This window comes from Camponotus vicinus, unplaced genomic scaffold (genome assembly GCF_025532165.1).
Source record: "Camponotus vicinus isolate PSW18456_S1 unplaced genomic scaffold, iyCamVici1.0 SCAF_1, whole genome shotgun sequence".
Classification (NCBI taxonomy): domain Eukaryota; kingdom Metazoa; phylum Arthropoda; class Insecta; order Hymenoptera; family Formicidae; genus Camponotus; species Camponotus vicinus.
Window position 1 is genome coordinate 26,617,472 of NW_028141945.1, and position 25,330 is coordinate 26,642,801.

Genomic DNA, 25,330 nt, shown 5'->3' on the forward strand with positions numbered 1-25,330 from the left:
TAAAATAAGATATAAAATAGAACATTCTAAAGAAGAAACATACACACAAAAGTTAAAATAATATCAATTTGATGTCATATTGAGTAAATTTTTATTATGTTTTAATCACTTTGACGTTAAATAACATTAGTTTGAATTTTATATTCTCCTTATTAAATTATTATATAAATATGGATAATAATATAAATGGGATTATACAGGGTGACCCATTTTAACTTAGGCAGCCAAATAACTCGAAAAATAAGCAAGATAGAGAAAAATGTTTTAGACAAAAGTTGTATGGTTTCGAGGGGGCCATAAGATGGTATCATTGGTTTGACCTTGAAGAGTCATTTGAAGGTCACGTGAAGGTCACTTCAATTTTTTTAAATGGAATACCCTATATATTTTTGTACATTCTTGTAGCTTATTTCGAGAGCTTTCCAAAACACTATAATTAAGTACCTTTCCGTTAAGTACTTTTTGAGTTATGATGCTTGAAATAATTTCTTAATTTTACATAAACCGTAAAATATCTTGTAAAATATTCATTTTTCGATTATCTTACCTTAATACTTTTATGTACAAAATAATGAGAGGAATCAATTGGTGTAAAGAAAACACATAGTTGTTTTTAAGAAAAAATATGGAATTGTTAATTGCAAATTACATATTTTTTCTTCGAAACAACTATGTGTTTTCTTTACACCAATTGATTCCTCTCATTATTTTGTACATAAAACTATTAAGGTAAGGTAATCGAAAAATGAATATTTTACAAGATATTTTACGGTTTATGTAAAATTAAGAAATTATTTCAAGCCTCATAACTCAAAAAGTACTTAACGAAAATGTACTTAATTATAGTGTTTTGGAAAGCTCTCGAGATGAGCTACAAGAATGTACAAAAATATATAGGATGTTCCATTTAAAAAAATTGAAGTGACCTTCACGTGACCTTCAAATGACTCTTCAAGGTCAAACCAATGATACCATCTTATGGCCCCCTCGAAACCATACAACTTTTGTCTAAAACATTTTTCTCTATCTTGCTTATTTTTCGAGTTATTTGGCTGCCTAAGTTAAAATGGGTCACCCTGTATAAATATATGGTAAAAATGAAGTACACATGTTAAATAATATATCTCCTTATTTATTTATTATGTTTTATAAAATTTTGCGTTCCTTTTAATTCGTTTAATTCGATTTATTTTCTTTTTTTCATTATTTATTTCATTTGCATTTTGTACACAAAACTATATAAAATTCAATAATTTGTACTAATACTTGGTCACCATGATCTTTACAAGGAAACGATATAGCAGGTGTATAAATGTCTTCAATTATTAATTCAAATATATTCGGTCGATGACAATGTTTTACAAATAAATCTTCTAAATATTTAATAAGATTATATAATTTTAAATTAAGATGTATTGTGCGTCTTTGTGTTGCATCTTTGTGTGTTTTCATATGAACTAGTAAAGCTGTAGGAAAAGCAGAATATGTAGCAGAACTGATAAATGCATTTTTGCATATGTCACATTTTATTGATTTCAGTATGTGATTTGATAAATATCCAGTTACGTAATAGATAACGCAGTCAATGATTTCTGGTCGACTGTAATCATAATCCATGAACAGATCAAAATTTTGATCAAATTCATTATTATTAATAGCATTGTCTAATTTTTGTTTTAATTTGTTTATATTACAGATGTTTTTTTTTTGAGAATCATAATAAAGATTTTTTATTTTCGAAAGTGTTCTAAACTAGAACATTAAAAAATTAAGACTCGAATAATTGTATTCGATTAAAAGGAGAGTCCAGGGCCCGACCGTTTATTCGGCGCCCCTGGCAGCCGGTAGCGAGATATCGCTTTGTCAGCGAAAATTCAAAACAGCACTCGTCCTTCTCAAAAGATCTAATGACAACAAATAGCACGTTAGATCGTTAAATTTAAACGTTGTCTCGGCCACCGTCGAGTTCTTGAAAAATCGGGATCCTTCGAGAAGGGCTTGAGTATAAATTGACGCGATCGGTGAGCGCTGCGCCTTTTGTCGAAAAGTCTCCGACGCGCTCATTTCGCTCTCTGATATTAAAAGTTCTTTCTGTTGCTCGCGGAATTTATCGATTCTTTCCGTTGCTTGCGGACTCTATAAAATTCAGCTTGAATTTTACGCATCGAAATTACACTTTTTTTTGGTTTATCATTATTCTTTTGTCCGTTAATTAAAAGACTGTAAATTTATTAGGACTGTATTTGTGAAATAGAATAAAGGACTTTGTACATATATATATATATATACAGGGTGGACCATTTTAACCTTTAATGGAGAATAACTCGACCGGTAAGCGAAATAATAAAAAAAGTTTTATACAAAAGTTGTTGGGCAAGGAGGGGGACGTATGACCATGACCTTAGGGGTTATTTGAAGGTCAAATAAAATTTTTCAAATGGAAACGCCTATTTTCGACCCCGGATTCGGAAAGAGCGGGAAATTTTACAATAGGATATGTATGATTGATAAGGTCAAATGTCATGTTTTGAGGTCATTTCAAGGTCAAAAGGAACTTGTACGTGTATTCATGCGAAAATCGTATCTGTATACGGGGATTTCTAAATAATCTTCTACACCGGCAGAACTCGAGGCGTCGATCAAAATCGGCAGGTAATAATGCTTGGGTCAAAGTGATATGATAAGCATGGTACTTCCGAGCCTTCAAAATCCGCAAGATTGTGGACTTCGGTATTCCTTATTTTTATATTGATAATAATGATTATAATAATTATTATTAATATAATAAAAATATTGTCCATAGTGATAAAACTTAATTATTATCACACAGCTTGTCTCTTAGTATCAATAAGCAGTGATCTGGTGTGATTAAAATGGGAGATTTTACACCCAATGAGATCGTTGATATGATTTTGATTTTAGGAGAACGTCAAGGTGTCTATGTGGATGCCGCAGCACTTTACGCTCAGCGCTTCCCGAGGAGACGACATCCGTGTAACGTGACGATTAGGAATTTGACCACGAGGGCACGTGCTGGGCAAATGACACGCCAACGTCGTCATCACGAATATGACGAGAATGACGTTCGAGTGCTGACTATTTTGGCATCGGTCTACCTCGATCCTCATATTTCGAGCCGTAGACTGGAGGTATCCACAGGAATACCGAAGTCCACAATCTTGCGGATTTTGAAGGCTCAGAAGTACCATGCTTATCATATCACTTTGACCCAAGCATTATTACCTGCCGATTTTGATCGACGCCTCGAGTTCTGCCGGTGGGCCTTACAGCAGATCGATCGGGACCCTAATTTTTTTAGATTTGTGATGTTTTCCGATGAAGCGACGTTCAAGAACACAGGGGAGTTGAACCGGCATAATTGCCATTATTGATCCGATACCAACCCGCACTGGCATAGAGCGATTGACAATCAACACCGCTGGAGCCTCAATGTCTGGTGCGGGATTGTTAATGGATACTTGGTCGGTCCATTCTTTTTCGAACATACTGTGAATGCAAATACGTACCTAGATCTGCTCACAGACCAATTGCCTCATTTGTTGGAGAACGTAGACTTGGAAACCAGGCGAAGGATGTTCTTCCAACAGGATGGTGCATCACCGCACTTTGCACGTATAGTCAGGAGGTTTTTAAATGAAAGGTGCCCGAACCGATGGATTGGTCGAGAGGGTCCGATTACATGGCCTCCTCGTTCTCCTGATTTGACGTCACTCGACTTTTATCTCTGGGGCTATTTGAAAGGAGTTGTTTTTGAAGAAGAACCAACAACAAGAGAAGATATGGAAAATCGCATAAGACGAGCTTGTGAAGCGATTCCACGAAATGTCTTGCTCAGCACAGTGGCCCATTTCCAAAGAAGGCTCAATTATTGCATAAATGCTAACGGTGCAGCTTTCGAAAACCTTTTGAATAGCTAGATTAACAATAGCAAAGTATGCATTGTGAGAGGACAAGGGGACTCACTTTAAACAAACACCCCGAGGAGTGAGAGGCAAGGGGACTCACTTTAAACAAGCACCCCGAGGAGTGAGAGGCAAGGGGACTCACTCTAAACAAGCACCCCGAAAGAGGCAGAATTCTACCACGTCCACGTCGTTGTCTCTGGGTAATGCTAAGTGTAGAAGATTATTTAAAAATCCCCGTATACAGATACGATTTTCGCATGAATACACGTACAAGTTCCTTTTGACCTTGAAATGACCTCAAAACATGACATTTGACCTTATCAATCATACATATCCTATTATAAAATTTCCCGCTCTTTCCGAATCCGGGATCGAAAATAGGCGTTTCCATTTGAAAAATTTTATTTGACCTTCAAATAACCCCTAAGGTCAAGGTCAAGGTCAAATTCAAGGTCATGGTCATACGTCCCTCTCCTTGCCCAACAACTTTTGTATAAAACTTTTTTTATTATTTCGCTTACCGGTCGAGTTATTCTCCATTAAAGGTTAAAATGGTCCACCCTGTATATACATATATATATATATATATATATATATATATATATATATATATATTGTGACGTTGCTGTCCCGATGCGCGTCCATCCGCCCTGAATATCTTGACGGGGCGCGAGCCGAGCGGCTGCGCCAGAAAAAGATAGCGAGAGCCGTATCGTGATCTCCGGAGAGACGAGCTATTATTGTAATTTCGCATTTTTCTAATTCTATCTTTTTTTCTTATTATTTTGTACGTCGGGCAACCCGCCGAAAAACAACCGGAAGAAATCGAAGAGGAATCTTTTTACGACCACCGACACGGCGCTCCCAGCCTTCAAGTAGAGAGCGGAGATAGCGCCCGAGGATCCGGACAGCGCAGAATCGCGGGTGGAATTCCCCTTCAATTAAAGGAGGAAAAGTCTCCTAGAAACAGCTATCTGGGACCGGGATCACCGGGCCGGATCGGCGCTATCCTCCGAGGACGGAGGACGAAAGATTAACCTGAGGAAGACCGCCGATAGGAGGGTCGCCGACATTAAGATTTTCAAATTATCGGGGCCGTTACGGCTCCTGATACGGCGTTGTCGCGGGGCGCATTAATATCTCGCTTGTCGCGGCGCTATTGGCCGCGAATCCGCGCACACCTGCGCGCAGGATTGACGCCGCTATCGACCCTGGATCGCGAGATCCAGGGAATCATTCTGGTGCGGGCGCTCACACAGAGTAGTCGTCTCGTATTTCGTTATTGTGTGTGTCGCAGACGAAATCAGGGCGAGAGGACGAGCCGAAGATCATCCCCTGGCCACGGGAGAAAGTATCGGTGAGGTTACCCATCGCATAATTGTAAGTTACGTACGCGATTCCGTCCACGGACCGGCCGCTCTGTCGCCGTCGCCATTTTCGTGTCTCGTTGTCGCTTGGTCTTTGTATCGAGCTTTCAATTTTCGTGTATTTCGGGCGACCGGAGACAAGCGACCGAGACATCAAGGACGATCGTAACGTCGGCCGTAGTCGATAAGGAACTGTTCGTCTCTCTTCGGGATTCGGGGTGTTGTAAAACGCGTAGCGACCGGTTCTCGTATATCGACCACGTGCACGGTAAATCGCGGGAGATTGCATTCGCTTTCTGTGCGGTCGAAAAGAATTGTCGACGCCGCGTAAGACATCCCCGCAATCGATCTTCGTGCGACTTTCGTTATTAATTAGCGTGTATGTGAGTTAGAGGCGTGCAAATCTGCTCTCACTCCCGCTCGTTCTCGACAGCGAGACTGGATTCTCGAGACTCAGATTATCGGGAGCGCTGTTATCGAGAATAGAGGCTCGAGAACGAGCGAGTTCTGAGTCTCGATGCTCTATTAGACGGAGTGGGGATAGAAATCTATCCCCACTCCGTCTAATAGAGCATCGAGACTCAGAACTCGCTCGTTCTCGAGCCTCTATTCTCGATAACAGCGCTCCCGATAATCTGAGTCTCGAGAATCCAGTCTCGCTGTCGAGAACGAGCGGGAGTGAGAGCAGATTTGCACGCCTCTAATGTGAGTGTGTGACCGTGTGCGTATCGTGAAATTTGCGAATGTCATGCTGTCCTTGTTGCGCTCGTTACGTGTATGATTTGCGCTTATTTCGAAATATCTGTCGTGCGTGTGAATGTGTCGCGGTGTGCGATAAATTACGATAAATTAAAAAATCGCCGAAATTCGAGCGAGATAAGGTGAGCTAGTCGGCCTGTGGCGAAACAGGCTAGCGTTTTTCGCGTTATTCTGGCATTTAGCGAAACTGATACGTAAAAGACCGTATCTGGCGTCCAACTTCGAGATCTCGAGACGGCCTTCGCTTCGCCGCGGCTCGCGCGAGAACACCCTCCATTCCTGTTCCTCTGAGCGCGAATATTCTCTATCCGCCTCGCGTTTTTGACGACGTTTTCGTTCCCCAAATTTCTATCTACCATCCGAGAAAAATCTTGGTAAATTGAAAAACACGTCGCAATATATATATATATATATATATATATATATATATATATATATATATACAGGGTGTTTCATTTTAATTCGACCAGTCGAATATCTCGAAAACCAAGCCCGGGAGAGAAAAATATTTCAGACCAAAGTTGTTTGGTTTCGAGGGGGCCATAAGATGGTATCATTGGTTTGACCTTGAAGAGTCATTTGAAGGTCACGTGAAGGTCACTTCAATTTTTTTAAATGGAACACCCTATATATTTTTGCACACTCTTGTAGCTTATCTCGAGAGCTTTCCAAAACACTATCATTAAGTACCTTTTCGTTAAGTACTTTTTGAGTTATGAGGGTTGAAATAATTTCTTAATTTTACATAAACCGTAAAATATCTTGTAAAATATTCACTTTTCGATTATCTTACCTTAATACTTTTATGTACAAAATAATGAGAGGAATCAATTGGTGTAAAGAAAACACATAGTTGTTTTTAAGAAAAAATATGGAATTGTTAATTGCAAATTACATATTTTTTCTTCAAAACAACTATGTGTTTTCTTTACACCAATTGATTCCTCTCATTATTTTGTACGTAAAAGTATTAAGGTAAGATAATCGAAAAATGAATATTTTATTAGATATTTTACGGTTTATGTAGAATTAAGAAATTATTTCAAGCCTCATAACTCAAAAAGTACTTAACGAAAAGGTACTTAATTATAGTGTTTTGGAAAGCTCTCGATGTCAGCTACAAGAATGTGCAAAAATATATAGGATATTCCATTTAAGAAATTTAAGGTGACCTTTATGTGACCTTCAAATGACTGTTCAAGGTCAAATCATTGTCACCATCTTATGGCCCCCTCGAAACCAAACAACTTTTGTCTGAAATATTTTTCTCTCCCAGGCTTGGTTTTCGAGATATTCGACTGGTCGGATTAAAATGAAACACCCTGTATATATATATATATATATATATCGGGACTTATCGTTCTTTTTCTCTCGTGCCGCGCTCACTTTCCGGTCTATTCTCGCGCTCTCGCAAACATTTGCTGGTCCTTCGAGCCGGATCGCTTGTCCGGTGCCGTGCAGTGGAGTGAGTGACCGCGCCTTTTCAGTGACCTTCCGTGCTATTCCGTACAGTGTCTACCTGGAAGAAGAGAGGAATCATGACAAAGGAAAGTAAAGGTATTTTGCGTGCTCAATACGAGCTTCACGGGCAAATAGCCCGAACCTACGACAACCTCCGGAAGTCTGGCGTCGCGAACATAACCGTCGGGCTGGTGGAGGCGCGCTTGCAAGCTCTCGAGTCGAACTGGTCCAAGTTCGAGACCAACCACATTAGGCTGATGACCGCCTACTGGGAAGTCTTGGAGAGACATGAGTATGTCCAAGACGACTTCCTGGCCACCGTGGAGGAAACTTACCTCGACCAGAAGGGTTTGTTCCTGGAGGAATTGCGCAAGACCAAGGCCGCTCACGATGTCACTCTTGCTGTCGCTCCTGTGGAGGCGTCCACGTCATCGCCTACTCACCGAACGACGTTGCCGAGGATACAATTACCTCCGTTTTCCGGGCTCTATCAGGACTGGCCGTCCTTCCGGGATCTCTTCAGCTCAATCATCGGCCAGGACACTGCTACCAAGTAGAAAAGCTGCATTACCTGAGGACGTGCCTGAAAGGAGAAGCAGCTTTATTAATTGGAGATCTGCCAGTGACCGGCGAAAACTTTACACGAGCGTGGACGGAGCTTACCCGCCACTACGAGAACAAACGTCTCCTGGTTCGTTCCTATCTTGTTCGCTTCTCGTCTCTTCCGGCACTAAAGGGTGAGTCCGCTTCTGATTTGCGCAAACTATTACATGGAGTTATCAATACGGTCAGTTCGCTCGAAAGCATTGGCCGGCCGACGAGCAGGGAAGACTTTTTCGTCTACTCCGTAGTAGAACGACTTGATCCTCGATCGCGGCGGGAATGGGAGCATTCCGTCAAAGGCACGACGGAGCCACCGTCGTATGCCACGTTGAGAGCGTTTCTTGATGAAAGGCTACAAACTCTCCAGGCTTTTCAGCCTTCCAAGGTCGCGACGGAGTCCACTTCTTCAAAATCAAATCGAGCGGCGCGCGTGCAACACGCTCGAAAATCACAAGGCAAGTGCGGTCGTTGCTCCGTTTGTCAGCAGGACCACTATATAATGTTCTGCGACGGATATAAGTCGAAGACCGCCGCCGAAAGAAAGCAGCTCATCGAGGCCGCTAATTTGTGCCTCAACTGTCTGGGCAAGCACAAGACAGGCGAGTGCGCTTCGAAAAAGTCGTGCTCCGCGTGCGGCGAGAGGCATCACACGACACTGCACGACGCTTGCATCGAACCTGCGATTGCCAAAACCGCGCACACCTCGCGTTATTAATCGAAGACTCCAATCGCCGTTCTGCTCGCGATGGCTCGCGTCCGCGTCACGGACCGATTCGGGGTTACGCACGTCGCTCGCGCCCTGGTGGATCAGGGCTCCGAATCTTCGCTAGTCTCTGAAGCCTTGGTACAGCGCTTACGACTAGCCCGAACGCCTACATCCGTCGCAGTGTTCGGCGTCGGCGGGAAACAGACAGGATGAGCCCGCGGACAAGTGGCGCTGAAGCTCTCTCCTCTGGGAGGCGGTTCGACGATGACGGTCTCAGCACTGGTGTTTCCTCGGCTCACAATTTATGATGGCAGAATCAAGGCCAACTCACGCACGTGGAATCATGTCAGCGGGCTGGAGCTTGCTGACCCAGATTTCCTGACGACGGATCCTGTAGATATCCTGCTGGGCGATGTCTATGCAGCCATCTTGCAGGAAGGACTTCACGAGGGTGAACCGCATTAACCTGTGGCACAAAAGACTTCGTTAGGATGGATCCTTTCCGACACCGTCGGCTCCGCGGCCGCTCCGCACCGCGCTCTAACTCACGCATGCCGCGTCGAAGAAGATCTGTCTGTTCTTGTCCGGCAGTTCTGACAGCAGGAGGAACTTCCCGTCGAAGATTCGCCTCTCAATCCTGAGGACCAGAGATGTGAGGACTTCTTCCATCAAACGTACTCTCGCGCGATTGACAGTCGCTACACGGTTCGCCTCCCTGTCATCAAGCCGCTGCCTAACCTTGAAGTCACGCGCCGATTCGCTCTACGAGTCCTCTTGAACGTGGAAAAGAGGTTCGTCCGAGAGGCCCGTCTGCAACAATTATACAAAGACTTCATGAGACAGTATGAAGAATTAGGCCACATGACCTTAGCGGGCCCCGCAGCTTCAAATCGGGTCAGCCACTTACCGCATCACGGCGTCATGCACGAGGCCAGCTCTTCCACCAAATTGCGCGTCGTCTTTAACGGCTCGTCACCAGTGTCGTCAGGAGCTTCGTTAAATCAATGTCTCCTCGTGGGGCCGAACTTACTGCCTCAGCTCGCGGACGTTCTACTGAGATGGAGACGACATCGCTACGTCCCACAGTGGGCGGAAATCCCGAAAACGTGGGCAAAAGTCGAAAAAGTTTTCCGATTTGCATAGAAATTGGTACAAAAGGATTTTCGGGGTCGCTGATTACGAATCTGGGATCAAAATCACGAAAAACAAAATGGCGGATCCAATATGGCCGACTTATATTTAACAAAATTTTACAAAATTTCAGATATAGATTCGTCTTCGGAATCACCTTCCGAATCGGAATCATCTTCCGAATCGCGGAATAACTCTGTGACATTTGGAGAGACGATCGGAGCTACTAATAGTTGCACAGCCTCTGGCAAAAAAGAATTTAATTTTTTGGACGGCAACTTCCTTAAACTCGAAATATAAGGATCTGAAGATACTGTTAACCAATTGAAAACATCTTTCACAGTCTTCGTCCTGCAACATTTTCTCGAAAAGCCTTCGCGATATTTTTTATGTCTTTATTACGGGCTTCTTGCGCATCTTCAGATAGTTGTCCGATTGGTAATATGTCCTTATCTTATTGGAAATATGTCCTTATAAGTATATATGAAGTGATCGTTACCCGATCGCGATCCTGTAATATAAGTATAACTCTTAACCTAACCTAATCTAATCGGCGCGCGGCGTGACAGCAAAAATGACCATATAACGCGTACCGCAGGTTGCTGCAGCTAATTTTGCGAAATTTCGTCGCGCAACACTTTAAACTAAAGATTGGTACTTGAAACATCACGGGATATTATGGGATCTTTAACTTTTGTCACCGTTGAATATAGATCTAATTGGAAATTCACAATTTATGGACACCAATTGTTTATCTTTAAATTCAATACATGCTAAGCTTAGAATGAATAAAAAATTAAAACAGAAATATTCTATATACTTCCAGGAATACCCTCCATTCTGCAGAATTGCGATCTAACACTCCTGTCAAAAGTTATACTCGTCCAAAGTCGATCGAAAATCGCTTGTATTTATACGCAGCGCGTGCTACTCTCTCGAAGGGCAATTACACACTGAGTTAGAAAGTCAGGTATGGAAGATAGCCTTCTCTTCTTTTGTCATTATATGCACAGAGAGGTCCCCCATAAGGCCCTATGGTTCTAAACTCAAAATAATAAATTTAATTTTTCGACTTTTGGCCACGTTTTCGGGATTTCCGCCCACTGTGCGTCCTAACTACAGACGTTGAGAAAATGTATCGTCAGATACTCGTGCACTCCGACAACCGCGATCTGCAAAGGATTTTGTGGCGTTACGACGAGAGCAATGAGATTCAGGAATATCAGCTGAATACAGTAACGTACGGACGCCCCCCTTCTTGGCGATGCGTACTCTTCGACAGCTCGCGGATGATGAAGAAGAGAAATATCCCGATGGAGCTGCTGTCATCCGCCGCGACGTCTACATGGATGATGTGCTCACGGGCGCGGACACTATTGAGGAAGCTTTGGCACTGCAGCGACAGCTAAACGACCTCTGCTTGGGGGGCGGCTTTCCGCTCCGAAAATGGTCATCAAACGATCCTGTCCTTTTGGTCGACGTTTCGGCTGAACACCGCATGCAGAGAGAAATTCGTGAGTGGCGACCACACGAGACCCACTTGGCCTCCAATGGCATCCGGCCGCTGACAGCTTCTCATTCGCCATGCGAAATATCTCCATGACTCAAATTACAAAACGTTCAGCTCTCTCTCTGACGTCTCGCCTATTCAATCCTCTTGGGTGGCTGGCCTCCACGGTAGTGAGAGCCAAGATCTCTCTTTAGCAGATCTGGCTTCAAGACCTCGGATGGGACGACCATCTCGACGTCTTCGCAAAGAAGTGGCGGAGTTATCAAGCGGAACTCCCGCTGCTCGAACAGATCCGAGTTCCCCGGTGGATTGGCCAGTGCACACCAAGTACCGAACTCGAGATGCACGGATTTGCTGACGCCTCCGAGAACGCCTACGCTGCCGTCGTTTACCTGCGGATTAAGCACAAACAATCCTGGAACACTACTCTGCTGGCTGCAAAAACGAAGGTCGCCCTAGTTAAGCGGGTGTCATTACCTCGGCTGGAATTCTCTGCGGCCACGCTCCTGGCACGACTCACTTCTCGTCTGCAGTCGGTACTTGACATTTCCAGAGCTCCTCTACATCTATGGTCGGACTCCACGGTGGCTCTTGGCTGGATAAAAGATCATCCTTCTCGATGGCAGAAGTACGTGGCGAACTGGATGTCCGAAATCCAGACGACCGTCCCGGATGCGCAATGGCCCCACATCCCCGGACGGGAGGACCCGGCTGACTGCGCCTCCCGCGGTCTGTCGCCCAGCGAGCTGGTCGACCATGAACTTTGGTGGCAAGGCCTTTCTTGGCTCAAGAAGAACTCCCTCGACTGGCCTACCGTCGCAGGTCCTATAGACGAGGAGATGCTGCCCGAGAAACGAGCCAAGGTCCACGCAACCGGAACTACAACAAAGGAGCCGGAGGAGTTGCTGAGATTCTCCTCTCTAAGCCGACTGTTACGCGTCACCGCGTGGTGTCGACGCTGGCTTCTAAGAAGGAAGAACAAAAATCGAGTAACCGCTGATCCTGATTCTGTTCTCGGAGAATTCCTCTCCACGACCGAACTCGACGACGCTCGACTGCTGTGGATTCGGCTGATTCAGGCTGCAAATTTAAATCCGAATTAATTGCCTTGCGACAAGGTCGAGATCTGTTAAGGTCAAGTCAGCTTAATCGACTTACTCCTTTTATAGATCCTCAAGGTCTCTTTCGAGTTGGCGGACGTTTGAAGCATGCTCTGCTGGCATATGACGAGCGACATCCACTCATCCTGCCTAGTGAGTCGCACTTCACTCGACGTGGACGCTTGTCATCTACGCTCGCTGCACAGCGGAGTCCAGATGACCTTAGGCTTGGTGCGCTAACGATATTGGATCCCTCGCGGGCGCGCGGTCGTAAAGCAGCGGATCCATCAATGCGTAACGTGCGCGAGATGGCGGGCGGCGACTCCTCAGCAACTCATGGGCAGCCTTCCTCGTGAGCGAGTGAGGCCAGCACGGCCCTTTCTTCACACAGAAGTGGACTACGCTGGCTCCATCCTTCTACGGACGATCAAAGGCCGAGGTCACCGGGCCTACAAGGCCTTCATCGCCATCTTCGTTTGCCTGACCACTCAAGCGGTGCACCTGGAGATAGTCTCGGACTACACCGCTGACGCCTTCCTCGCCGCGCTACGGCGATTCACCTGCCGACGTGGATTGTGCAGCACCCTCCGCAGCGACTGCGGGACAAACTTTGTCGGAGCCGACGCCCAGCTGAGAACTCTCTTCGCAGCCAGTCATCCAGAGCGATGCCTGATCGAACAAACTTGGCTCTCCGCCGAGCACATTCACTAACGATTCAATCCGCCGTCGGCTCCTCATTTCAGCGGTATCTGAGAGGCAGCCGTTAAATCTGTCAAACATCACCTGCGTCGGGTGTTGGGAGACGCCACGTTGACCTACGAGGAGATGAGCACTCTCCTCGCACAGATCGAAGCGTGTCTAAATTCTCGTCCGTTACAGGCACTTTCGGATGATCCGGACGACCCTGCTGCCCTAACTCCGGGACACTTCCTCGGGGGTTCCGCACTGACTGCCCCGGAACCGTCACTGGCGGATCAACCAGCGAATCGCCTAACCCGTTGGAGCCTCATCCAGCAGATGCGAGACCACTTCTGGGATCGATGGTCCAAGGAATACCTCCACGGACTCATCCATCGTTCCAAGTGGTGGAACAAGGACGACGAGTTTCAGATCGGCCGCTTATGCCTCATACGCAATGAGGCCACTCTACCTACGCGATGGCCTTTAGCGCGCATCGTGCGTGTCCATCCGGGCGAGGATGGACAGATCCGCGTCGTATCGATTCGTTCAGCCACGTCGGAGCTGACGCATTCAATTACGAAGCTCGTCCTCTTGCCGAAAGGCGACGAGTCGGCGAAAGACAATCCTTTGTAAATAACAAAAAAAGGGGGGGAACCTTGTAAATAATTATTGTATATAAATTACTTAGTTATAATCGATTTGTTAATAATTACCTGTCTTCACTTGTAGATAACTATTTCGCGAATCCGTATTGGTTTATTATTCACGCACTTCACTCGCGTTCACTTTTAAAAGACACAGATTTACGCGTTACAATGCGTTTACTACGGGCTCGCATTACGCCATTCATGTCAATTTCAACGGTACGCGAGGGGTGCCCCGTAAGGCTTTTAGTGGAAACCGCCGAGATTCCTGCTGTCTTTTTGTATCTTTTCGCCCGAAGCTTTGGACGAGGCGGGCGGAATGTTCGAAACTAGTCGAACATTAAAAAATTAAGACTCTAATAAATGTATTCGATTAAAAGGAGAGTCCAGGGCCCGACCGTTTATTCGGCGCCCCTGGCAGCCGGTAGCGAGATATCGCGTTGTCAGCGAAAATTCAAAACAGCACTCGTCCTTCTCGAAAGATCTAATAACAACAAATAGTACGTTAGATCGTTAAATTTAAACGTTGTCTCGGCCACCGTCGAATTCATGAAAAATCAGGATCCTTCGAGAAGAGCTTGAGTATAAATTGACGCGATCGGTGAGCGCTGCGCCTTTTGTCGAAAAGTCTCCGACGCGCTCATTTCGCTCTCTGATATTAAAAGTTCTTTCCGTTGCTCGCGGAATTTATCGATTCTTTCCGTTGCTTGCAGACTCTATAAAATTCAGCTTGAATTTTACGCATCGAAATTACACTTCTTTTTGGTCTATCGTTATTCTTTTGTCCGTTAATTAAAAGACTGTAAATTTATTAAGACTTTGTATTTGTGAAATAGAATAAAGGACTTTGTATATAGATATATATATATCGGAACTTATCGTTCTCTTTCTCTCGTGCCGCGCTCACTTTCCGGTCTATTCTCGCGCTCTCGCAAACAGAAAGTGAAATTGAATAGGTCCACAATATATATATTTGTAACGATGCATCCCGGTGCATCGTTACGATTCCCGGCATAACACCCGCCGGAAGCTGCCGCCGGGCATAGGCAGGGGCGCGGTGCGCCCACCTTTTTAATCGTTCTAAACACGGCCCGGAGCCGTTAAGGGCTTGAAAAGGCCGAACACCGCCGAGGGTAGCCAATGTGGCCCGAACCGCCGGCCGGCGGAAGCTTGTGTTCGGCGCGCACCCGAACCCCTCCGAGCGGGCCCGACCGTACCGTTTCCGAAATTCCGCTCGGTAGGGGTAATACCGCCGCGCGCCGACGCGGGTAATTAGCCGGAATAAAAAGGCCACGTCTCGGCACCTAAGGACCACTTCTCCAGATCCGCTCTAACAACGGGAGTGCCAAGTAGTGAGATCACGGATTTGGCTGAATTTTAAATATGTTTGTGAGGTAACCCCCCCCTACTTTATATGCAAGTGGCACGATGCAATATTCAAGTATTCGCGAGAAATTTGCATCGAATGTTTTCCGTGCGCCTTGTATACTGAACAGATTCAAGAGATTTTCAGGTAGTGAGCGTAGCGTAGCAGATAAGGTAGCGGACGAGAATACTGTACGTTGCAGGTTCGAATCCTACTTTTCCAATTTTTTTTTTTTTTTTTTATGTAAATTTATTCAAAATGCACATTAATGTGAATAATTTGGATCCATGGAGTCGTTAAGTTAAAAAATTATTATTTTTAGTATACAAAATTTAATATTTTATATTACATTCTTATTGCCGTTTCTACCTGCGAAAACCGTTATTTTCGGGAGAGTTAGGATGGGGATAGCCCTTGCTCTTCTTTGTCCATTTGATTCACTCCACAGTCAAACAGCAGCTGCCGTTATAACGAGTTGTTCAGTGACTAGTGCAGATAATATTTTGGAAACATGCAAGAGCCAGGCAGTAGTGCAGAGAAAAATCCATCTGATTGTGAATTAGAAATAGAAGAAACGAACGATGAGACGAAAAACACCTTTACTAACGCTTTTACATATTGTAAAAGTTTATTGGAATCCGAGAATCTTCTTACAAATACACCTCCTCAACAAATATCATCGGCTTCCATTGCAATGGGTGACGAAATTTTTAAAGAAATAATATGCATGTTAGGAGAAAGAAAATTAATAACGGACGAAGATCTCATAACTTTCGAGGAGACTGACACTATTAAATTTTGTGTACTAAAAATAATAATTTTTTAACTTAACGACTCCATGGATCCAAATTATTCACATTAATGTGCATTTTGAATAAATTTACATAAAAAAAAAAAAAAATTGGAAAAGTAGGATTCGAACCTGCAACGTACAGTATTCTCGTCCGCTACCTTATCTGCTACGCTACGCTCACTACCTGAAAATCTCTTGAATCTGTTCAGTATACAAGGCGCACGGAAAACATTCGATGCAAATTTCTCGCGAATACTTGAATATTGCATCGTGCCACTTACTTATAAAGTAGTGGGGGGTTACCTCTCAAACATATTTAAAATTCAGCCAAATCTGTGATCTCACTACTTGGTACTCCCCTTGTAAGCAGTAAGCTTCAGAGAGAGAACAGAGAAATCCTACCGAGCACGACTACCACGGACGAAAGGTGGAGTGAACTCCGTCTTAGCCGAGTGATCTCGATTCCAGAGTACGAGTGCATCCGCCTAATCCTGCAGCTGGGCCATCCCGGAAGGTGGAGCTCAGAGCCGCCCCGAGTCGAATGATCTCGACCCAGCTGCAACGCGAATTCCATCTTTCGCGACGCGATCCTGTTTCGCATTGCAAATATCACCGAGCGCACAGCGCATTCGTTTATCGCAGCCTCCGCCGCCGTCGTTAAAGAGCACCGTCTAAATAAAGCCGGACGCATAATTTAACATCTTTGCGATAGATCGAAACATCTGGGAAACTAATATTTCCACAAAAGCGACCGTCGATCGCGCGAAACCGGGGATTCTCGGAACGCCGGGATTCCTCGTGGAAAAAGCGCCGCAGAAACGCGTGCGGCACATTGACCTAGATTCGCGCGTTATAAACACGAACACGTGTCCGACATAAAGGCCGTATTTCGATACTCTCGAAACTGCGTTTACCACGTTACTTCGTCGTCACATCAATTATAATAATTTAGCGCAACTAATATCCGCACAACACACACACACATACACACACTCACACACACTCACACGCGCACACAACCACATACACTCTGTACATTTATTCAAATACAAATAAAGACATCCAATTAAACACACATCGCGTATTTTCTTTAAAGGACCTTGCACCGGCGATCTATCCGTAGCTGCGAAAAACGCCCGAAAATACGACCGTTACATGTTATATCCAAAAATTTGCAATTTCCACATTTAGGTGGTTTAATAATACTGAAAATGCTTAATATTTTATAAATTTGAAGAAAAATAGGGGTTCCTGGATAATCATTCGATCTTGCCGCATGTCTAACTGTTCCAAAGAATCTCAGACTTGACCGACTTGACGAACTTGACGGATTTGATGGACATGATCGGATATAAGAATTACGGAGTGAATGGAGAGAACTACGGATATGAGAATTACGGAATAGCTTAGAGCGCTTAGAGACTGAATGAACTAACCTCAAAACTAAACATAATAGGGCTACATATCAGGTAGCGCCGCGTAATGACTTTAAGACATTAAGTAGACATCCCGTAACAAAGGATTTCAAGAAAGTGTCAGAGGGCTGAGACAGACAGTCAAGCGAAGAGCACAGACTTTTGCATAAGCACATAACCATAAGCATAAGAAAATTGATTGGTTCATTTTCTTATGCATATACTTGTGGACCAATCAATTTCCTTATACATATGGTTATGCGCCTATGCAAAAGCTTGTGTTCCCGGCTTCACTTATCGCTTGCGTCTCAAATCAAAGCGATCGGGGAGTCGCTTTATGCCCGTATCACACTAGCGGCTGCGACTGCAATTGCATTTGCGATTGCGATTCCATTTGAATCAATTAGAAACCAATGGCCAGCGATTGCGACTGACGACTGACGACTGCCATTTAGCTTTCCATCTATTTTTCTTGAGTCGCAATCGCAGTCGCGGCCGCGGCCGCGAGCCGCTAGTATGATATGGACATTATGTGCTAAAAGTGTCGTTCCATCTTTGTTACTTATAGAAATTGAGCAAGGACAGAGCACGCCCATAGCGTTAAAAGCGTGTTTTCCGAACGTACCTAGATAGTAAATTGTTTTAAGAGACAAAAGGCTCTATCCATGATACCACATTGCATAAACGTGCGTGGACACGAATCATCGAAGTGACACAAATTGCCTTTTTGTTGGTGCTGAAAGCAATTAGTGTTTTTGGCAAGGAAACAATAAATATGATAAAAGTAAGTCTCAAATAACGTCTGCATAAATCATTTTAAGTAACATTCTGAAATGCCTCCGAGAAAAATTTTACTGAAAATCTATAATATACATAACGTGCACTATAGGTTTTGAAATAAAATTTTTCTCGAAGACGTTTCGGAATGTAACATAAGTATATACCTAAGTATATTAATGATACAACGTATTAAATTTTTTTAAATGTTTTCATCATGTGATATGTATTTTGGAAGCGTAATTGAAATATAATCTTTATATCTAAGAATAAATATACACAGAACAATAAATGCGAGCATTGAATACTGTTTGTTGAATATTTAAACATTTATATTCATGATTTATTCATTTTTTTTGTTTATATTGAAAAGTTGTAATCACAATCAGGATTACAATTCTGTAATATGCTACCAATTATCGGCATCGATAACTATCGGTATCGATAATTATATTGTTGCACAGATAATTGTAATATATAACATATCACAGAAAAACATGCAACATAAATTATTAAATATACAACACATTATATATTTTGAATTATTATTTACAAGTACTGTTCTTCTTAAATTTCATGCTCTTTAAATTTTAAATTTTCTTATCCTTAAAAAAAGATTTTTGTTTCCTAAATCAAATGTTATTGTTAATAAATAAAGAATAGCTTATTTAAATTTATAAGTGAAGATACACATACGTTTTTTCTGTTTTTATTTCTGTTATTGTTTATTGCAATGTCCTCAAAAAGACGTGCCAAATAGCAAGTGATAAATAAAAGAGTAAAAAAACATTTGACACTTGAAATACAAGATAATGAAATAAATGAAATAGAAAATAGTTTTCAGAAAGAAATTCAGTTAATAATAGCCAAACTATTAAAGAACCATTAATAATAGTCAAACTACTAAAGAACCTATTAAACTATTAACATTAATAATAGAAGAACCTATTAAACTATTAACATTAATAATAGTCAAACTATTAAAGAACCTATTAAACCAGAATATCTTCTTGATTCTGATATTTCAAAAAATTCCCAACAACTTGATAAGCATGATTTTTTTACGATAACTCTATACTCTAACAACACACATGTCCAAAAGACACGTCTATAGAATATAGACTAGAGGACAGCCAAAGGATATTTTATGTCCTCTGGACATCTTTTGGACATGTGTGTTGTTAGGGTAATAAAAAAACAAATAATATTTTTAATTGTGCAAATAATGCATCTGATAATAAATCTTGTTCTTCAATAGAAAATTATATAATTAAAAATGATATAATTGAAGAAAGTTGTAGAAATAAGAAACAATAACGCAGAATTTTTTAGTAGTAATAGTAATAATAACCCTAGTAGCACAATGCATTGACGCAATATTGGGAAATAATGTAAATTCGATATTATATATTGGGTGTGAATTGATGCCCAACATTGCACAGTGGGCCAGGAGACCCAAATTCTTGGCCAAAAACCAAGTATGGAATTTAAGTAACAGAAACTATTCACGTTTTTGTAGGTACTATAGAGTACTTGAAAATCGACTCTAACGTACATATTCATCGATTAATATCATTGGGCGGCACTTTGAACTTAGAAAACCACATAAAATCAGTAATAGGAAGCATAGTGCATTGACTAAAATATATTTTCGAAAAATTTTGTTACAGTTTTTTTTGTATTTTTGCATTTATAAATGTTGAGAAAGAATAAAATAAGTAAAATAGCTATAAAGAAATATGCGACTTTAATGTGTCTGGTAAAATTTCTTCACCCGTAAATTGATATTTTCCATGTATGCATATTGTCAATTATCGCTACACTTGAACTTCACACTCAAATGAGAAAAATGAAGTATCATTTTATTCGATAAAATGTGTGCATTGTCATTGACCTTGAGTATGTTACAATAAATGTTGAAAATGTTCACCATTTTCCTGAATACAAGCAGACACGGATCCTGGATCTCAATCCAATAGACTTTTATTTGTGGGGACATTTAAAGACAATCGTACATGCTACACCAGTGCGTGATATTCAAGATCTTCGTGACCGTATCACTGCAGGTTGCGAGACAATCCGCTGTACGCCAGGCATTTTTTAACGTGTCCCTGAATCGATGCGTCGACGTGTCACTGCTTGTATTCAGGAAAATGGTGAACATTTTCAACATTTATTGTAACATACTCAAGGTCACATTAAAACCAAATGTAAATAAGCCTAATTAAACGATTGTCGTCTACAATAATTAATCCTAAATTTTTCCTTGTGTAAGTAATACAGCTAACAGTATTTTCAACATAACTCCTGAAATAAGCATTTCCGCACCTATGTCCATATAACATTTTTTCATCCTTCAGGTGTGAGGAATATCTCCTTAAATTTTTGACATACCTTTTTAGAACACCCTGTATATAAATTTACCGATTCGTTTTCTCGTGATTGTTCTGTGAGATCCATTGTTTGAATTATCTCTTGAATGATATGTTGATCCACAGCCTGATTGAGCTATATCTCCCTGAAACTGAGTTTCATATGTCAAATTGCTTGTACAAATCACTTCATCTGTACGTGTATGTGTATGTATATGTATAGGAACAGGAGGTAAATAATTATTGTTTTCATAATTATGTAACTAATTGTGTACGAAGTGATGGGAAGTGTTGTATATGTAGTAGGTGTATATGTAGTTTATGCATATGTGTGTGGTGGTGTATTTGTGGACATTTGTCATAAGTAATTTTGTTCTCAAAAAATTAAAAAGAAAATGGCATAAGAGCCAACGCGCGGCAGTTGGAGCGCAGAGAAGCAGCAACACTTCTTTCTCCCCTCAGTATTAGTTTATTAAAAAACACATTATAACAACAAAAAACGTCGTTTGACGTTTTTTGTTGTTATAATGTGTTTTTTAATAAACTAATACTGAGGGGAGAAAGAAGTGTTGTTGCTTCTCTGTGCTCCAACTGCCGCGCGTTGGCTCTTATGCCATTTTCTTTTTAATTTTTTGATTACTTGAGCCAAATCTCTAATTATTAAATTTAATTTTGTTCTGTATATGTGCTTTGAGAGTATGAAAAAATATTATCAGTCTTATCTGTAATTGTAGAGTCATTTTCTAAAATCCCTCATAGATCACTGATGTCCTTGTTGATATCTGCATCTGTCATTGTTGGTGGTGGATCGTAAAATTTTTTTCGTCTTGGAGTTTCGTCCTCCGAAGAAGTCGTCTGGTAACGAGATGGCTTGGCGACAACGCGCTGTGGTCGTTCCATCTGAAGCAAAATGTATTTATTGTTAACATAATAGTATATATCATATATATGTTTTTCATATTACAGCTACAATATCGAATCATCTTTCTCTGAAGCTAACTCAAATCTATAACAATGTAACGATGCAGTAGGGCACCGTGTTGTGTCCGCGCCGTGGGGGACGGGACTTCAGGGTTTTTTTCTGCCACCCCGTCGTGGTGATCGGTTTATATATCGTTGGGTACAGGAAGGATGAGGCCGTGACTTGCTTTTCTTTTCGTCACGTTTTATTTTTATTTCTTAATATCTTAATATCTTATTTCCTAATCTCTTTCTTTTAGTTTAATTAAATTATTATTTCGTCGGGTTACGACATCCTTCCCTCCTTGGGGAAAGAAAATTTACTGGCGGTAAATTTTCTTTACCTGTTTTCAATTATATCTATTTTGTTTAGTATAATATTGCTGTGTTGTTTGTCGGTGAGTCTGGTTGGTAGGGTCTGTCGTAGATATGTTCTCTTGATATTCGCGGTATGCTTATTGGGTTTAATATTGCGTTGACTGGTGCTTTCTTTTTCGCTTGGTTCTTTTTTATCGCATAAGTTATCGCTACAAGGCTGACTATTATTACCGTCCCTGTGATACTTGAGATCGCCGGGTATAGTATATGTTCTCGAATCTGTAGGTTGTCTTCGTTTATTTGTTCGTCTATGTCGGTCAATGTTTTGCTGAGTTCCATTAATTCTGATGGGTTTTTTATTATTTTTCGTAACTTAATTGTCTCGATTCTATTTAGTAGTCTGTCTGTTTGTTTTTTGGGCGTTAGTGTTAAATTATAATCTGGTATGTGTGTTTTGATGTACGTTACTAGTGTAGATTTTTTCGTTCTTATTATTACGTCGGGTGTTACGATTTTACATTTCCCTCTAATCGTTAACTGTCCCGTTCTATCAATCTCGACTTTCCGTGTCGTCTCGTTCTCGCACGTTATCTCTACCTGCTGTTTCGCTCGCGTGGAATATATCCATGTGTTCGCGTTACTTAACATTGTCCATATCGTTGTGTTCGTGTGTACGTATTTTATGTTACAGTTGTCTGTGTGTTTTTCTAGTTGTACATATGTCTGTATTTCACACAACGCTTGGTCATCTACATGATGTATCGGATAGTTTTGTTCGCATACATATTCGTTGTTATTTCGCATACATTTTTCTAATTCGTTTTCCGTGGTTGTAAAATATGTTCGGCTGTCCATGTCTACCGCTATTATGGGTTGGTTTACCTCTATACATATAAAGGTGTTGTTTTGTTTGTGGGTGGGTAGGGGTGTTGCCTTTATTATATCATATGTGGGGTACATAATTAGTGGGAGTTTTATTACCGTAATTATGTCTTCGTTATCGTAGTATGCGCTAATCGCTATAAATTTTTCGATTGTTCCCCAATTTTCCTGTGTTATTTGAAAGGGGAAGTGCGTTCCTTGTGGTACTTGTGTCGCGATTTCCTTAAGGTTATCAATAATTGTTTCGATCGGTATTAATCTTATGTTTATTATTCCACTTTTTGTGCTGGTTAGGTGGTCAATAATGTCTGTAGTATCGATTATTAGATCTCTAATGATTGCATTTAATACGATGAAGTGTTCGTCCATCTCTTCTCTATCTCCAAAACTTGCTGTCGTTCGTAGCCAACTTTGTCGCATTTTTTCCGTTATATTTAGAAATCTTTCTTCGTTTTCTTGTATAATTTTTTCTGATTCGTCCACATGTGCGATAGTTGCGTTTAATACTCTTACTTGATTTTTTAATGCGTGCTGCAGCGTTTGTTGTTTTCCCTTTATTAATTTTAATTGTTCAGTGATGATCTTTTCATCGTCGGCGTCCATTGTGCCGAATAGCGTTTTTGCTATTGTTCCGAGGCCGTTTATTAGTCCTCTTCGTGTTTTCTTCGTTAATTGGTAAGTTTTCCTTAATCGTGTCAATAAGGTTTCTGCTTTTTTATATTCCTTCTCTGTTACTTGTAGTAATATGCTGCATGTTTCTTTCATTTTTTGTTCTAATGGCTTATCATAGCATAATGCTCTTGTTTGTGCCATATATCCCGTTACTTGTTCTTGTCGGTGGTCCATTGCTGTGATGTCTGCTCTGATCACCATTTTCCATGTGGACTCGACTTGATTAATTTTTCCTATTTTTTCAAAATATATGCCTGGTTCGTGCCGGAATTTTTTTATTTGCCAGGTCTTATAGGTGTCAGGTTCTTCTGTCCTGCCTCCGCTCAGGGCAGAGAGACTCCTGCAATACATGGGTATCATATTACGTTGTTGCGTTTTCCTAAAGAGTTTTATGCTCTCGCTGTCTTTTATCTAATTCTTTCTTAGGTTTGTTAACGTTTTCCTCCCCCCCTCTCTCTCTCTCTCTCTCTTTTTTTCCTTTTTGTGTGTTTAATGTTCGATAAAGGCTTTTAATCGGTTCACGTGTACGCGTATTGTTCTTCTTCCCATTTTGATCGTGTAGTTCACGTCGGAATTTTTCCCGGTGATTACGTAAGGCCCTATCCATAGGGAATCTAGTTTTTTCGATCGTCCTCGGCGAACTGTTTCGTCGTGTAATAGGACTTTTTCTCCTACTTCGAATTTCGTTTCATGTGTCTTCCTGTCGTAGTTTCCTTTAGCCTTCATCTTTTCGTTGCGTATATGCTCTTTCGCAACTTGTTGCGTCGCGCGCAATTTTTCTTTGAGTTCGTTCGCGTAGTCTTCGTACGTATATGTGGGTCTTGGAGGTTGTGATAGCGTTGTCGGTAGAATCGCAGTATGCCCGTAAATCAGTTCAAATGGGGTGAATCCTGTTGCTGTGTGTGGGGTTGTATTATATGTAAACATTGCGTATGGAATCCACTCGTCCCAGTCGGTCTGATCTGCATTTATATAATGTCGTAGGTATTCAGCTAGTGTCCGGTGTGATCGTTCCAGTGCTCCGTTGCTTTCCGGATGATACGCTGTCGTCTGTATTTTCTCGATTTTCAATAGTTTGCAAGTATTCTTGAATATCTCGCTTAGGAAATTTGTTCCTTGGTCGGTTAGAATTTTTTCTAGTATACCGTGCTCGAATATGATTTTAGTTGTGAATTCCCTCGCGATTGTCGCGGCCTCTTGGTTTGCTATCGGTATCGCCTTGCTAAATTTCGTCAGATTGTCTTGGAAGGTTAATATATATTTGTTTCCCTTATTTGTAATTGTTAATGGTCCTACTATATCTAATGCGCATTTCTCAAATGGTTTGTCGGCGGTATCTGTTAATATTAATGGCGCTTTGTTTTTTCTTGACAGTTTATTTTTCTGACAGAGTTCGCATTTCGTTATATAATTTTCGACGTCCTTCGTCAGCCCTTTCCAATCGTGGGTCCTTCGAATCCGGTTTATCGTGCGTTCAATTCCCTGATGTCCTCCTAAGGGTGCGTCGTGATATTCATATAGTATTCTTTGCTTTCCTCTGTATATTCTTTCTTTGTCGTAACGTCGTCTGTCTCTTTCTCTTCGACCGCATTGATGTCCGCCACATGCTGACTTAACGCGTCAGCATTTCTGTTTGCTGTCCCGGGCTTGTGTATTATTACATAATCGTATTCTTCTAGTTTAAGCCTCCATCTGATTAATCGGGATCCGGGGTCGGTGACATTGAATAGCCATACAAGCGATTTGTGATCCGTGACAATGGTGAACTTTGTTCCATATAAATACGGTCGGAAATGCTTAACGGCCCATACTATAGCGAGTAATTCTTTCTCGGTCGTGTTATAGTTTAATTCGGCCTTTGACAGTACACGGCTTGCATATGCTATT

At 41.8% G+C, this 25,330-nt stretch overlaps 1 protein-coding gene and 1 pseudogene across 1 annotated transcript; both read left to right on the forward strand.

Moving 5' to 3' along the window:
• Nucleotides 1-866: 866 nt before the first annotated feature.
• On the forward strand, nucleotides 867-3,938 carry LOC145963661 (uncharacterized; annotated as a pseudogene).
• A 9,450-nt stretch (nucleotides 3,939-13,388) lies between these two features.
• LOC145963731 (uncharacterized) lies at nucleotides 13,389-13,877 on the forward strand. Its single transcript, XM_083085940.1, has one exon. It carries the CDS (start codon nucleotides 13,389-13,391, stop codon nucleotides 13,875-13,877), a length of 489 nt encoding a protein of 162 aa, XP_082942066.1.
• Nucleotides 13,878-25,330: the final 11,453 nt, after the last annotated feature.